Below are 13847 nucleotides of genomic sequence, written 5' to 3'. Positions count from 1 at the left end.
CCCATACCAATATCGCCCCCCCCAAAAAAATAAACACACTGCAAGGACGGCAGCAAAAGGGTCTTTATGGCTGAGCCTCCCCCCGCTACGGGGGGGAAAAGGATTTGGGGGGGGACATGGAGGGACCCCCCCCAACTTCAGGGTCTGAGCCCCGCATGAGGGGGCGTCGAGTAAAGTGCACGGGGGAGAGGAAATGGGGAGGGGTCCATTTCTGGGGGGTCCATTCGTACCTGGGGGGGTCACTTTGGTCCTGGGGGGCTCCCACTGTCATTGGGGGGGGTCCCTTTGTATTTGGAGGGGGTCCCACTGTCAGTGTGGGGGGGTCCCTTTGTACCTGGCAGGGTCCCTTTTTATTTGGGGGGGGTCCCATTTCTGGGGGGGGGCCCCCTTCGTACCTGGGAGTGGGGGGGTTCTCAACCCTGGGGGGGTCCCTTTTTATTTGGGGGGTCCCCTTTTCCTGGGGGGACTCCCACTGTATTTGGGGAAATCCCTTTTTATTCGGGGGGGTCCCATTTCTGGGGGGGGGGGTTGAAAAGCTGGCAGTGCAACAGCTGAAGGGGGGGGGGGACGTCCCATGAGGGGGTGGTTCTGCCCCCCCCATTAATTCAGGCCCCCTCCTCAGAGGCAGCGCAGGGGGTGGGGGCGTCGTCGGGGGGGGGGTCCCCAATTTCAGTGGTGGGGGGGGGCGGGCAGCAAACGTAACGCTGTGCTCCCCCCCCCGCCTCGAGCGGGGGGGGGTCGGGTGGTGGTGGGGGGTCATCTTCCCCCCCGCGGCCCCCCCAGCTTCGTCCATGTTGATGTAAAGTGGTGGGAGGTCGCGTTCGGTGGGGGGGGGGGGCAGATCCTGCAGGACCCCCCCCAAAGCCCCCCCCAGTTCTTCAAAGGTGGGGCGGGCCTGGGGGTCCGCAGCCCAACAGCGCCGCATCAGTTCGTATCTGGGGGGGGCACAACATTATTACGGGGGGGGAATCGGGGCTGGGGGGGCTGGGGGGTCAGTTTGGGGGGTGTTGGGGAGGGAGGAGGCTTGGGGGGAATCATGGGGGGGTCTTGTTGGAGGGGGGGTCACAGGGAGAGCCGTTTGGGGCTGTTGGGGAGGGGGGGCCAAGTGGGGGGTCTTGGGGGAGGTTGGGGGGAGATCAAAGGTATGGGGAGCCTTTAAATGGGGGGGGGTCCTTTGGGGGGGGGGAGGTCAGACTCACAGCGGGGGGGAAGAGGGAGGGGTTCGGGGGGGGGGCGGGGGGTCCAAAAGAAAATGGGGGGCTTTAAGTGGCGGGGGGGGGAAGTGGATTGGGGGTGGGGGGATTTTGGGGGGGTCCTTCGGGTGGGAGGGGGTCGCACTCACAGCGGGGGGGGGCAGAGGGGGGGGGGTCTCAGACGGTGCCCCCGGCGCAGGAAGTCGTACAGCTCGCTGTTCTCCACCCCCGGATACGGGGTCTGCCCCAGCGCCGCGATCTCCCACATCGTCACCCCAAAAGACCACTGCGGGACCCCCGAATTGGGGGGTGAGATCTGATTGGCTGGAGACGGGACCTCCCCGAACGCCATTGGTTGGGGAAAAGGGGGGGGGGAGGGGAGGGAGGATCCATCCTAGGTGCCCTCCTATTGGTTGGGAGCTGGGGAAGGGGTCACACGGAGGGGGGGTCGCATTGAGGGGAAGTCCTGGGGGGGGTCCCATGGGGGGGGGTGGTCTCAAGGGTTGAGGGGTCCCGCTGGGGGGTCCCATGGGGAGGGATTTGGGGTGGGTGGGGTCCCATGGGTGGGGGGGGCATTAAGGGGGGGTCCTGGGAGGGGGGTTCGCATGCGTGTGGGGGGAGTCCCACGGGGGGGGGCCTTTGAGGGGGGGTCCTGGGGGGATCCCGTAGGTTGGGGGGGTTCCATTGACGGAGGGGTCCCACTGAGAGGGGGAGGAATCCCACGGGTGGGGGTCCCACGGGGGTCCCCTCCCCTCACCACGTCGCTCTTGGTGGTGTACACGCGGTCCGCCAGGCTCTCCATCGCCACCCATTTAACGGGGACGGGGGCGGAGCGGCGCTGCCGGTAATAATGGCCTCCCCCCGCCAGGCGGCGGCACAGCCCGAAGTCCGCCACGCGCACGCGCCAAAGCTCGTCCAACCTGGGGGGGGGGGGCAGGGAGCACCGCCGTGTGACACGAGCGCCCCCGTGCGGCACCAGCGGGTATCGCAGCCCCACTCCACAACCGCCCCCCCCCTCCGGGTCACCATCGGGTGTCACAAACCCCCCAGTGGGACCCCCATGTGCACCACCCCCCGGTGTCCCCACTGACCCCAATGCCCCCCATCCTCCCCCATATCCCCCTCCATACTCCCCCATATTCCCCATATGCCCTCCCATATCCCTCCCCCCCCCCCATATCCCCCCCCCCATCCCCCCGTGTCCCACATGCAGTTCCTGGCCGCCAGATCCCTGTGCAGGACGCGCTGCCGGCTCAGATATTCCATCCCCGCTGCGATGTCGGCCATAAACGCCACCAAGCGCCGGGTGGGCAGCGCCTGGGGGGGGAGCCGCACTCACAACCCCCCCTCCAGAACCCCCCAGCTCCCCATCTGCCCCCCACGACCCCACTTGCACCCTCGGACTCCCCCCCCCCCAGGACCTTCCCGGGACCCCCCACAAACCCCCCCCAAGCTCCCCATCTGCCCCCCCACGACCCCCCCCCGGACCCTCCCGACTCCTAAGTCACCCCCCAGGACCCCCAGTTCCACCCTAGGACGCCCCCCAGCCCCCCATCATACCCCCCAGCCCCCCAAGACCCCCTCCAGGACCCCCAGTTCCCCCCCATGACCCCTCCAGCCCCCCAGGACCACCTGCAGGATCCCCAATTCCCACCCGAGACCCCCCAGGACCTCCCCCAGCCCCCCATCGGCCCTCCAGGACCTCCTAGGACCCCCAGTTCCCAGCCGGGAGCCCCCCAGGCCCCCCCAGGCCCCCCGCTTCCCTCCCACGGCCCCCAGCCCCCCGCAGACCACGGGCCGCTCCCCCAGGCGGCAGCGCAGCAGGAAGCGGTGCAGGTCGCCGTGCCGCATGAAGGGCAGCAGAACCACGGGAGTGGGGGGGGCGTCCGGCCCGCTGCGCTGCAGGCAAACCCCTATGGGGCACAGAGCAAATTGGGGGGCGAGACCCCTGGGGGGCTGGGAGCCAAACCGGGGCTGAGACCCCCGGGGGGGAGCAGGGTGCGGGGCAGAGCGCAGTGTGGGGGCAGACAGCAGTCACTCCCTAATCACCCCATAAGTTGTGGGGGGCCCCCCCTCCACCCCGCAAGTTGTGGGCCCCCCATTGCCCCATACGGTGGTCCCCCCCCACGAGCTGTGGGTCTCCCCCCGCCCCATAAGGGTCCCCCCCATTTTGGGGCGCTCACCCACCAATGAGCCGCATCACGTTGGGGTGCCGGAACTCCTTCATACAAACGGCCTCCCTCAGGAAGTCCTCCAGCTCCCCCCGGGAGCAAATGGCCACTAATTGGGGGCGTTAATTAATAAAGGAGCGGTTAATTATTGAGAGGGGTTGATTAACGGGGGCTTCTCACTCACTCTTCATGGTTTTCACGGCCACTTTGAGGATCCCGCTGTCCTGGTGCAGCTCGCCCTCCATCACCGCCCCGAACTCACCTGGGGGGTTGTGGGGTCAGTTATGGGGTTGTGGGGCAATGATGGGGTTATGGGGTCGGTTATGGGGTAGTAATGGGGTGGTTGTGGGGTCGGTTATGGGGTTGTGGGGCAATGATGGGGTTGTGGGGTCAGTTATGGGGTAGTAATGGGGTGGGTATAGGATGGTTATGGGGGGGTTATGGGGTGATGGGATCAGTTATGGAGTGATGGGGTTGAGGGGTCGGTTGTGGGGTTGTGGGATATTGGGGTTGCGGGGTTGGTTATGGGATTGTGGGGTGTTGGGGTTAGTTATGGGACGATGGGGTTGGTTATAGGGTCAGGGGATGCTGGGGTTCTAGGGTTGGTTGTAGGGTGATGGGGTTATGGAGTTGTGGGGTGGGGGGGTTATGGGGTCAGTTATGAGGTTGGTTGGGGGGTTATGGGATCAGTTATGGGGTTATGGGGTTGGATATGGGGTTATGGGGTCACTTATGGGGTCGATTACGGAGTTATGGAATTGGTTGTGGGAGCGGTTGTGGGGCTGGCTATGGGGTTGTGAGGTTGGTTGTGGGGTTGAAGGTTTGGTTATGGGGCTGATTGTGGGGCTATGGGACACACTATGGGAAACGCTATGGGGCAGCTATGGGGTATCTATAGGGTGACTATGGGGCAGCTATGGGGCTCTATGAGGCACTATGGGGTAACCATGGGGTCTCTATGGGGTCTCTGTGGGGCCGTACCCTCTCCCAAGCTCTTGCCCAGCGCCACGCGGTGCCGCTCCACCATCACGTCCCGCAGCTGCGCCCGCAGCTCCGCAGCCACCCCAAGAGAGCGAACTGTGGGGGCAGGGGGTCAGTGGGGTCAGTGGGGGAACCGGGGGCACTGGGGTCAGTGGGGGAACCGGGGGCACTGGGGGCAATGGGGGCAATGGGATATGGGAACATTGGGATATGGGAACATTGGAATAAGGGGGCATTGGGATAAGGGGGCATTGGGGTCAATGGGACATTGGGACATTAGGATATGGGGTCAGTGGGGTCAGTGGGGCCACTGGGGCCATAAGGACGTGGGATATAATGGGATGTCGGCCGTGGGGGCCATAAGGACGTGGGGATATTATGGGATGTGGGCCGTGGGGGCCATAAGGACGTGGGGATATTATGGGATGTGGGCTGTGGGGTCACTCACGCGTGCTGTCGGCGCTGCTGCGGCTGTAGGAGCTGCGGATGCGGAAATGAACGGCCGGTTCTCCATGGGAGGCGAAGGCAGCACTGAGGATACGGGGGCATTTGGGGTCAGCGGGGGATTTGGAGTCGGGGGGGATTTGGGGCCGGGGGGGATTTGGGGATATTGGGAGTACTGGGGTCAATGGGGTCAACGGGGGCGTTGGGGGATATGGGGACATTATGGGGCCGCTATGTGGACTCTATGGAGTTATGGGGAGCTATGGGGGTGTTATGGGGGCTATGGGGTGCTATAGGGGTGTTATGGGGGCCATGGGGAGCTATGGGGGTGTTATGGGGGCTATGGGGTGCTATAGGGGTGTTATGGGGGGTATGGGGAGCTATGGGGGTGTTATGGGGGCTATGGGGAGCTATGAGGGTGTTATGGGGGCCATGGGGAGCTATGGGGGTGTTATGGGGGCTATGCAGTGCTATAGGGGTGTTATGGGGGCTATGGGGAGCTATGGGGGTGTTATGGGGGCTATGCAGTGCTATAGGGGTGTTATGGGGGCCATGGGGAGCTATGGGGGTGTTATGGGGGCTATGCAGTGCTATAGGGGTGTTATGGGGGCTATGGGGAGCTACGGGGGTGTTATGGGGGCTATGCAGTGTTATGGGGGTGTTATGGGGGCTATGGGGAGCTATGGGGGTGTTATGGAGGCTATGGGGAGCTACGGGGGTGTTATGGGGGTGTTATGGAGGCTATGGGGAGCTACGGGGGTGTTATGGGGGCTATGCAGTGCTATAGGGGTGCTATGGGGGCTATGGGGAGCTACGGGGGTGTTATGGGGGCTATGCAGTGCTATGGGGGTGTTATGGGGGCCATGGGGCCGTTCTGCTCACCCGTACCGCGTTTCCTTCCGGCGCCGCCAAACGGCCCCCACCGCCCCCAGCAGCAGCAGCGCAGTGACGGCACCCAGAGCCAGCAGCCACCAGGAGAGCACTGCGTGGGATCCCAGTCCTAATCCCAGTCCCAGGCCAAATCCCAATCCCAACCCTAACCCCAATCCCGGCCCCACTGCTCACCAGGCTGTGCATCTGACTGGGGGTCTTCAGCTGTGGGGCAGAGGAGACATTGGGGTCAATGGGGACATTGGGGCCAGTGGGAACATTGGGGTCAGTGAGGGCATTGGGGACACTGGGGTCAAAGGGGGCAATATGGGGGTCAATGGGATCAATGGGGGCAATAGGGGCATTGGGGTCTGAGAGGGCAATGGGGGGCAAAGGGAGAAATGGGGGCATTGGAGGGCAATGGGGTCAAAGGGGGTCAATGGGGGTCAATAGGGGTAAAGGGGGTTGACGTAAGCAATGGGGTCAGTGGGGTCAGTGGGGTCAGTGGGGTCGATGCACTCACAAGGCAGCACTATGGGGGCACTCCAGGGCCCCTCACCCCCCCCGGTGTAGGCGGCCACACAGACGGACACGTTGGGACCCCCCGGCAGCGCCAGCCTCACCTCCTGGGTCAGCCCCACATCCAGCTCCGTCTGGGGGGGAGACGGGGGAAAATGGGGGGAAATGGGGGGAGAGATGGGGGAACGATGGGGGAGATATGGGGGGAGCCGGGGATATGGGGGGAGATGGGGGGAGATGGGGGGGTGGGGGGTGATATGGGGGGCGACGGGGAGAGAGGAGAGGGATGGGGTGATAAATAGGGGATGAGTGGGGATGGGTGGTGAGTGGGGGGGGGTCTTTTTTGGGGGGATTTTGGGGGTTGGGGAGTCTGGGAGAGAGGTGGGAGTCCTTGGGGAGGGGGGGTGGCAATCGGGTCGGGGTGTGTGGGGGGGATCCTTGGGGGGGTTCCTTGGTGGGGGGAGTCAGGGAGAGTCAGGTGTGGGGGGGTCAGGTCGGGGGGACTTTGAGGGGGGTATTTTTTGGGGGGGCGGGGGAATTTTTGAGGGGGGTCTTTGGGGAGAGGGGGTGGGTATTTTTGGGGGGGGGGGGGGTCCCGACCTGTGGCTGGGGGGGGGCGCGGTAACGGAGGCGGAATCCGCGCAGCTCCCCTTGCAGCGCCCCCAGCGGCGGCGGCGCCCATTGCAGCCGCGCCCACCGCCCCCAGCGCTCCGCCGTGATGTTGTGGGGGGGGGAAACCGGGGCTGGGGGAGCGGGGGGGACACAAAAGGGGGGGCACAAAGAGGGGGGAAAAGGGGAGGGGGGCACAAGGAGAGGGACGTCAGATTGCGTCCCAGTCCCACAAGTGCCCCCAGCCCCATAGGGACACCCCCAGCCCAAGCGCCTCCCGACCCCATAAGTGCCCCCCCACCCTGGAATTCTCTCGCCCCCGACCCCATAATGCCCCCACTGACCCCTATAACGCCCCCCCAGCCCCATAAGTGCCCATCCCGAGCCCATAACGCCCACCCTCACCCCTTATAAAGCCTCCCCCCAGCCCCACAAGTGCCCCCTGACCCCATAACCCCCTCCCCGACCCCACAAGCGCCACCCCCGACCCCACAAGTGCCCCCCTCGACCCATAAGTGCCCCCCTCAGCCCCATAAGTGCCCACCCCGAGCACACAAATGCCCCCCGGCCGACCCCACAAGAGCCCTCCCCAGCCCCATTAGTGCCCCCCCGACCCCATAAGTGCCCCCCTCAGCCCCATAAGCGCCCCCCCGCCCCCCCCCCCCCCACTCACCCCCCTCGGCCGTTGCCGCCCGCACCCACTGGGACCACTGAGATGTGGGACCCCCGGGGGCGCCGCAGGAGACGCGGAGGCGGTACGGAGTGTGGGGCTGCAGCGCCCCCAAGCGGTGGGAGAACGGAGGCACCGGAACGGGAACCTCCAGCACCGCATCGCCCCCCCCCGGGGCCTCCGACACAGCCTGGGGGGGTCCAGAAATTGTGGGGTGGGGGCATAATGAGGGGGGGGAGCACAAACCGGGGAGGATGCCCGAATTGAAGGGGAGCACAAATTGAGGGGTTCCATAAATTGGGGGGCGATTCACAAACGGGGGGGGTCCACCAGTTGGGGTGGGGTTCATGAATGGGAGGGTCCATAAACTGGGGAGGGGTCTATAAACTGGGGCGAGTCCATAAGTCGGGAGTGGGGGCCCGGTCCTATATGGGTATCCCCGACCTTATTTAGCCCTCCCCCCTCCCCATTTTGGGATCTCCCCCCAAGAAGGGACTCCCCCCCTCCATCTCAGCCCCCCCCCTAAATTTTGTCCCCCCCACTATTTCAGGAACCGCCCTTCCCCCCCATTTTGGGACCCCCCCACCTGCACGCTGCAGACTCTCGTTGGGGTCTCCCCGCTGCTCCCCGCCTCCCAGCTCAGCTCCAACCAGCGCTGCCCCACCTCGGTCAGCCCCACACGTGTGGGGCGCTGCGGCACCACTGGAGGGGGGGAGGGAGGGGGGTCAGTGTGGAGCCCACTGTGGGGCTGGGGGTGCACTTATGGGGCTGGGAGTCCTCCTGTGGGGCAGAGCCCCCCCTACCGGTGATGACGGCGCTGCGGGACGTGCTGACCCCGCGGGAGTTTCGAGCTTCGCAGGAGAAAGTGGCGCTGCGGTTCAGCCCTATGGGGGGAGGCGGGGGGGGCGTCAAAATGAACCTCCCCACTGCATCCCACATCCCCACCCCAACCCCACACGGCTGACCTCCAAGTGCCCCATAAGTTCTCCCTCATCCCCCATGTTTGTCCCATAAGTGTTCCCCACCCCCCATTCACCCACAGTTGCCCCCCCACCTCCCAAATGCCCCCAACCCCCACATGCCCCCCCAGTCGCCCCCCAGTCCCTCCTTCCCCCCCCCCCCACGTGACCCCCGGCCCCCAATCCCCCTCCCAACCCCCTCCCCATTCACCCCCCTGCCCCCTAAGCACCTCCCCACTCACCCCATAAGTACCCCCCCCCAACCCCCCCCATTTCCCACCCAACATTTCCCCCCTGACCCTTACCAGGCACCAGGAGCGTTGAGGGGGGGTCTCCATCATCGTTTCCGGGGGGGGGCTCAGGGAGGGGGGTCCCATCCCTCAACCACCGCAGCTGAATGGGGTCGGGGGGGCCACGTGCCCCACAGCTCAGATTGAAGGGGGTGGCGGCCCCCACCTCCATGTCCTGAGGCTCCAATACGAAATATGGCAGCCCTGGGGGGGGGGGGGGGGGAGCAAGGGGCATCCGAAAATTATGGGAAGCACTGCAATATTGGGGGGGACACCCCAAAATCAGGGGGGACAGCAACATTGGGGGGAGGATAGTGGGGATCATTGTACTCTATGGAATCACTGTATTCTATGGGGATTTGGGGGGGGGTCCGTGGGGGTCACTGTATTCTATGGAGTCATGGGGGTCTGGGGGGGTCAATGTACCCAATGGGGTCAATAGCAGGGGGGAGTCTGGAGGAGTCACTGTTTCCTATGGGGTTCTGGAGGGGGATGGAGAGGTCCGGGGTGTCTGGTTGGGTCACTGTACTCTGTGGGGTCCTTTGGATGAGCTCTGGGGGGGTCAATGTGGGAGAGGGGGGGTCACCACTCCCTATAGGGTCAATGGGGGCCGCTGTTCCCTACGGGGTTGCAGTTCCCCGTGTGGCCGCTGGGGCGCCGCTGTTCCCCATGGCGTTGCAGTTCCCCGTGTGGCCGCTGGGCGGCGCTGCCCGCAACGTGTTTAATAGGGGCTTTGTCTCACCGTGCACCTGCAGCGTCCCCTCCTCGGACGGCAGCAGCGCAGCTCCGACCCGCAGCCAGCAGCGGTACCGACCCGCATCGCTGCGCCGAACCGCCCGCAGCCTGGAGGGACGTTGCACCAACGTTGCACGAACGTTGAGCGAACGTTGCACAAGCGTTGCACAAACATTGCACATCAGTTTTACACACCTGAGCACGTTCTGCACACCCATTGCACACCCATTCGTTGCACGCCCATTGCATGCCCATTACACACTCATTCACTGCACTTCCATTGCATGTCCACTGCACACACACTTGTTGCACACTCTTTGCACACTCACCACCCGAGCACACTGCTGCACACCCACTGCACACCCCTTGCACGCTCACCGCCCACCTGAGCACACTGCTGCACACCCATTGCACACCCCTTGCACGCTCACCACCCACCTGAGCACACCCCTTGCACACCCCTTGCACACTCACCACCCACCTGAGCACACTGCTGCACACCCCTTGCACGCTCACCGCCCACCTGAGCACACTGCTGCACACCCATTGCACTCCCCTTGCACGCTCACCACCCACCTGAGCACACTCATTGCACACCCCTTGCACGCTCACCACCCACCTGAGCACACTGCTGCACACCCCTTGCACGCTCACCACCCACCTGAGCACACCCATTGCACACCCCTTGCACACTCACCACCCACCTGAGCACACCCCTTGCACACCCCTTGCACACTCACCACCCACCTGAGCACACTGCTGCACACCCCTTGCACGCTCACCGCCCACCTGAGCACACTGCTGCACACCCATTGCACTCCCCTTGCACGCTCACCACCCACCTGAGCACACTCATTGCACACCCCTTGCACGCTCACCACCCACCTGAGCACACTGCTGCACACCCCTTGCACGCTCACCACCCACCTGAGCACACCCATTGCACACCCCTTGCACGCTCACCACCCACCTGAGCACACTGCTGCACACCCACCCCCCGCCCAGCAGTGGCAGCACGGCGCTGTCGCTCTCCTCGTCGTCCAGCAGGGGGCGCCCGTCCCGCTCCCACCACAATTCGGGGGGGTCCCCAACGCCGCCCCCCCCCCCCCCGCCGAGCAGCGCAGCTGAACAGAAACCCCCGGGGAGGCCGTTGTGTTCGGGGGGGACTGCAGGAAACGCACTGCGGGGGGGGGGCAAAAAGGGGGGGCGGTTATATGGGGCACTATGGGGGGTGGTTATAAGGGGGGTCAGTTGTGGGGGGGCAATAGAGGGGGTGACATTGGGGGGTAAAAAGGGGGGGCGGTCATATGGGGGGCGGTTATAGGGGGACAGTATGGGGGGAGGATCAGTTCTATGGGGGGCAATAAATGGGGGGCACTTATATGGAGGTAATAATATGGGGGGGTAATGGGGGGCAGTTCTACGGGGGGCAGTTCTATGGGGGGGCAGTTCTATGGGAGCACTTGGGGGGGCAGTTATGGGGGGGCAATTACAGGGGGGGAAGTTATATGGGGGGAAGTATGGGGGGGTGACTTATGGGGGGGCAAAAAGGGGGGGCGGTTATATGGGGGACATAATGAGGGGCAAAAAGGGGGGGTTATGTGGGGGAAAAAGGGGGGCAGTCCTATGGTGGGGCAAAAAGGGGGGGCGGTTATATGGGGGGGAACGGGGGGAAAGAGGGGGGGCAATTATATGGGGGGGCAAAAAGAGGGGGGCAATTATAAAGGGCCGCTATGGGGGGGGGGGGCAGTTCTATGGGGGGTAATTAATTATGTAGGAGGTAATTATATAGGGGGTAATTACATGGGGGGCTCTACGGGGGGGTCAGTCATAAAAGGAACATCACAGGGGGTTACTTATGGGGGGGCATCATAAATTCCCCCCCCCACCAAACAACGCCACTTCCGGTTGGGGGGGGGGGTCGGGGGGGGCCGTGGGAACGGAAGTTGGGGGGGGGTCACAACCCCAACCCTCAGGGACAGCGATGGCATTCCCGGCATTTCTGTGCCGCGCCCCCCCAAAACAAGTGCTCCCCCCGCGGTGACCCCCTTTCAAAGACCCTCCCAGAAGTGCCCCCCCAATATTTACCCCCCCACATCCCATCTGGTGCCCCCCCCACAAAAGACCCCCTCACAAAAGTGCCCCCCCCAAATATTTACCCCCCCACACCCAAAAATAAGTGCCCCCCCATCAAAATACCCCCAAATATGACCCCTCCCCCCAAAGAAAAGTGATTAAAAGTGCCCCCCCGGCGCCCCCCCATCGACCCCCCCCCCAATTATTAACCCTCCCCAATTATTAACCCCCCCCATCCAATCACCCCCCTTAAAGTTCCCCCCCCAAAAGTGACCCAAAAATTAACACCCCCCCCCCACCCATTAAAAGTGCCCCCCCCCCGGCTTCCCCCCCTCAAAATACCCCCTAAGCGTCCCCCCCCCCCCAAATATTTACCCCCCCCACCCAAAAATAAGTGCCTCCCCCCCCTCACCGTCCCGTTCGGCGCAATGGGCGGCGGCCGCCAGCAGCGCCCACAGAGCGGGGATCCATCGCGACATCGGGGAGGGGGGGAGGGGGGGGGAATATCGCGATAGTGGGGGGGTGGGGGGGGCGGGGGGGGCGCCGGTGGGGGGTGTTGGGGGTTTTTTTGGGAGGTGGGGGGGGGATCGAAAGCGCTGAGCGGAGCGGCTCGGAAATGGGAACGGAAAGCGGGGGGGGAGAAAGTTTGGGATGGGGCGGAGCGATGGGGGGGCGGGGGGGGGACTGGGAGGACTGGGGGGATACTGGGAGGACTGGGATGGACTGGGAGGACTGGGAGGAAACTGGGAGAACTTGGGGGAGGGAATGGGGGGGACTGGGAGGACTGGGAAATGGACTGGGAGGACTTGGGGGGATACTGGGAGGACTGGGATGGACTGGGGGGGTACTGGGAGGACTTGCGGGAGGGAATGGGGGGGACTGGGAGGACTGGGATGGACTGGGAGGACTGGGTGAGGTACTGGGAGGACTGGGATGCACTGGGAGGAAACTGGGAGAACTTGGGGGAGGGAATGGGGGGGGACTGGGAGAACTGGGATGGACTGTGATGGACTGGGAAGACTGGGATGGACTGGGATGGACTGGGAGGACTGGGAATACTGGGATGGACTGGGAAGACTGGGATGGACTGGGAGGACTGCGAGGACTGGGAGGACTGGGATGGACCGGGAGTCGCGGCTCGTTGCACACGCGCCTGCAATACCCGCCGTCACCGCGCGGCGGCGCTGTTGCGCTGCGCTTTGTGTAAATGCCCCTTGGAGGGCAGTTATAGCGTGGGGATATTATGGGATGTGGGGACGTTGGGGGCACTGGGGACACTGGGGGATATGGAGACATTGGGGCCATAAGGATGTGGGGATATTATGGGATATGGGGACGTTGGGGTGAACGGGAACGATGGGGTTAATGGGATGCGGTGGGGATTGGGATTGGGGTGGGGTGGTTATGGGTGGGGTGGTTATGGGCGGGGGGGATGCGGGCCGGGGGGACCGTAGGGTGGGGGTGGTGGTGGGGTGGAGGGGGCTATGGGATGGCTGTGGGGTGGGGTGGTCATAGGGTGGGGTTGGCTGTGGGGTGAGGTGGCTGTGGGGTGGGGGTGGTTGTGGGGCAGCGAGGGCTATGAGGGGGGTGGCTATGAGATGGGGGTGGGTATTTGGTGGCTATGGGGCGCTATGGGGTATCTATGGGGCGGCTATGGGGCACTATGGGGCGTGCCGGGATGGAGGCCATTGCAGTGACGTGGGGGGGGGGATGACATCAGCCCCAGCAGCACCAGTGCAGCTGCAGCACCAACACCAACACATGCGGGGCACAGAGCTGCGGGGCTGTGCTATGGGGCTGTGCTATGGGGCACAGAGCTATGGGGCACAGAGCTGTGGGGCACAGAGCTGCGGGGCTGTGCTATGGGGCTGTGCTATGGGGCACAGAGCTATGGGGCACAGAGCTATGGGGCTTTGCTATGGGGCGCAGAGCTATGGGGCACAGAGCTATGGGGTTGTGCTATGGGGCTGTGCTATGGGGCACAGAGCTATGGGGCACAGAGCTATGGGGTTGTGCTATGGGGCACAGAGCTGCGGGGCTGTGCTATGGGGCTGTGCTATGGGGCACAGAGCTATGGGGCACAGAGCTATGGGGCTTTGCTATGGGGCGCAGAGCTATGGGGCACAGAGCTATGGGGTTGTGCTATGGGGCTGTGCTATGGGGCACAGAGCTGTGGGGCACAGAGCTATGGGGTTGTGCTATGGGGCACAGAGCTATGGGGCACAGAGCTGTGGGGCACAGAGCTGCGGGGCTGTGCTATGGGGCTGTGCTATGGGGCACAGAGCTGTGGGGCACAGAGCTGTGGGGCACAGAGCTATGGGGCACAGAGC

General features: G+C 64.4%; 1 protein-coding gene across 3 annotated transcripts; it reads right to left on the bottom strand.

The window, feature by feature from the left end:
• Nucleotides 1-45: 45 nt before the first annotated feature.
• Nucleotides 46-12003, bottom strand: LOC116240253 (tyrosine-protein kinase receptor UFO-like). 3 transcript variants are annotated; one of them, XM_090129885.1, is made up of 20 exons: nucleotides 11930-12003; nucleotides 10412-10621; nucleotides 9449-9549; nucleotides 8722-8910; nucleotides 8261-8341; nucleotides 8044-8159; nucleotides 7461-7647; nucleotides 6779-6921; nucleotides 6183-6312; nucleotides 5855-5884; nucleotides 5672-5771; nucleotides 4794-4876; nucleotides 4346-4441; nucleotides 3549-3626; nucleotides 3381-3473; nucleotides 2985-3106; nucleotides 2401-2510; nucleotides 1951-2113; nucleotides 1343-1479; nucleotides 46-935 (listed from the first exon to the last, which is right to left on the bottom strand). In XM_090129885.1, exons 1-20 carry the CDS (start codon nucleotides 11986-11988, stop codon nucleotides 86-88), a joined length of 3078 nt encoding a protein of 1025 aa, XP_089986011.1. In that variant the 5' UTR covers nucleotides 11989-12003; the 3' UTR covers nucleotides 46-85. The 3 variants fall into 3 exon arrangements, with proteins under 3 accessions (XP_089986011.1, XP_089986009.1, XP_089986010.1); XM_090129883.1 differs by lacking the exons at nucleotides 10412-10621; nucleotides 11930-12003 and adding an exon at nucleotides 9827-10405; XM_090129884.1 differs by lacking the exons at nucleotides 10412-10621; nucleotides 11930-12003 and adding an exon at nucleotides 9827-10405 and having other exon boundaries at nucleotides 5678-5771.
• Nucleotides 12004-13847: the final 1844 nt, after the last annotated feature.

The sequence above is a fragment of the Phasianus colchicus genome, chromosome 38 (genome assembly GCF_987193195.1).
Source record: "Phasianus colchicus chromosome 38, bPhaCol1.hap1.1, whole genome shotgun sequence".
NCBI classification, from domain to species: Eukaryota; Metazoa; Chordata; class Aves; order Galliformes; family Phasianidae; genus Phasianus; species Phasianus colchicus.
Note: the sequence above shows the minus strand (reverse complement) of the source record. Positions and strands in the feature narration are given on the sequence as shown.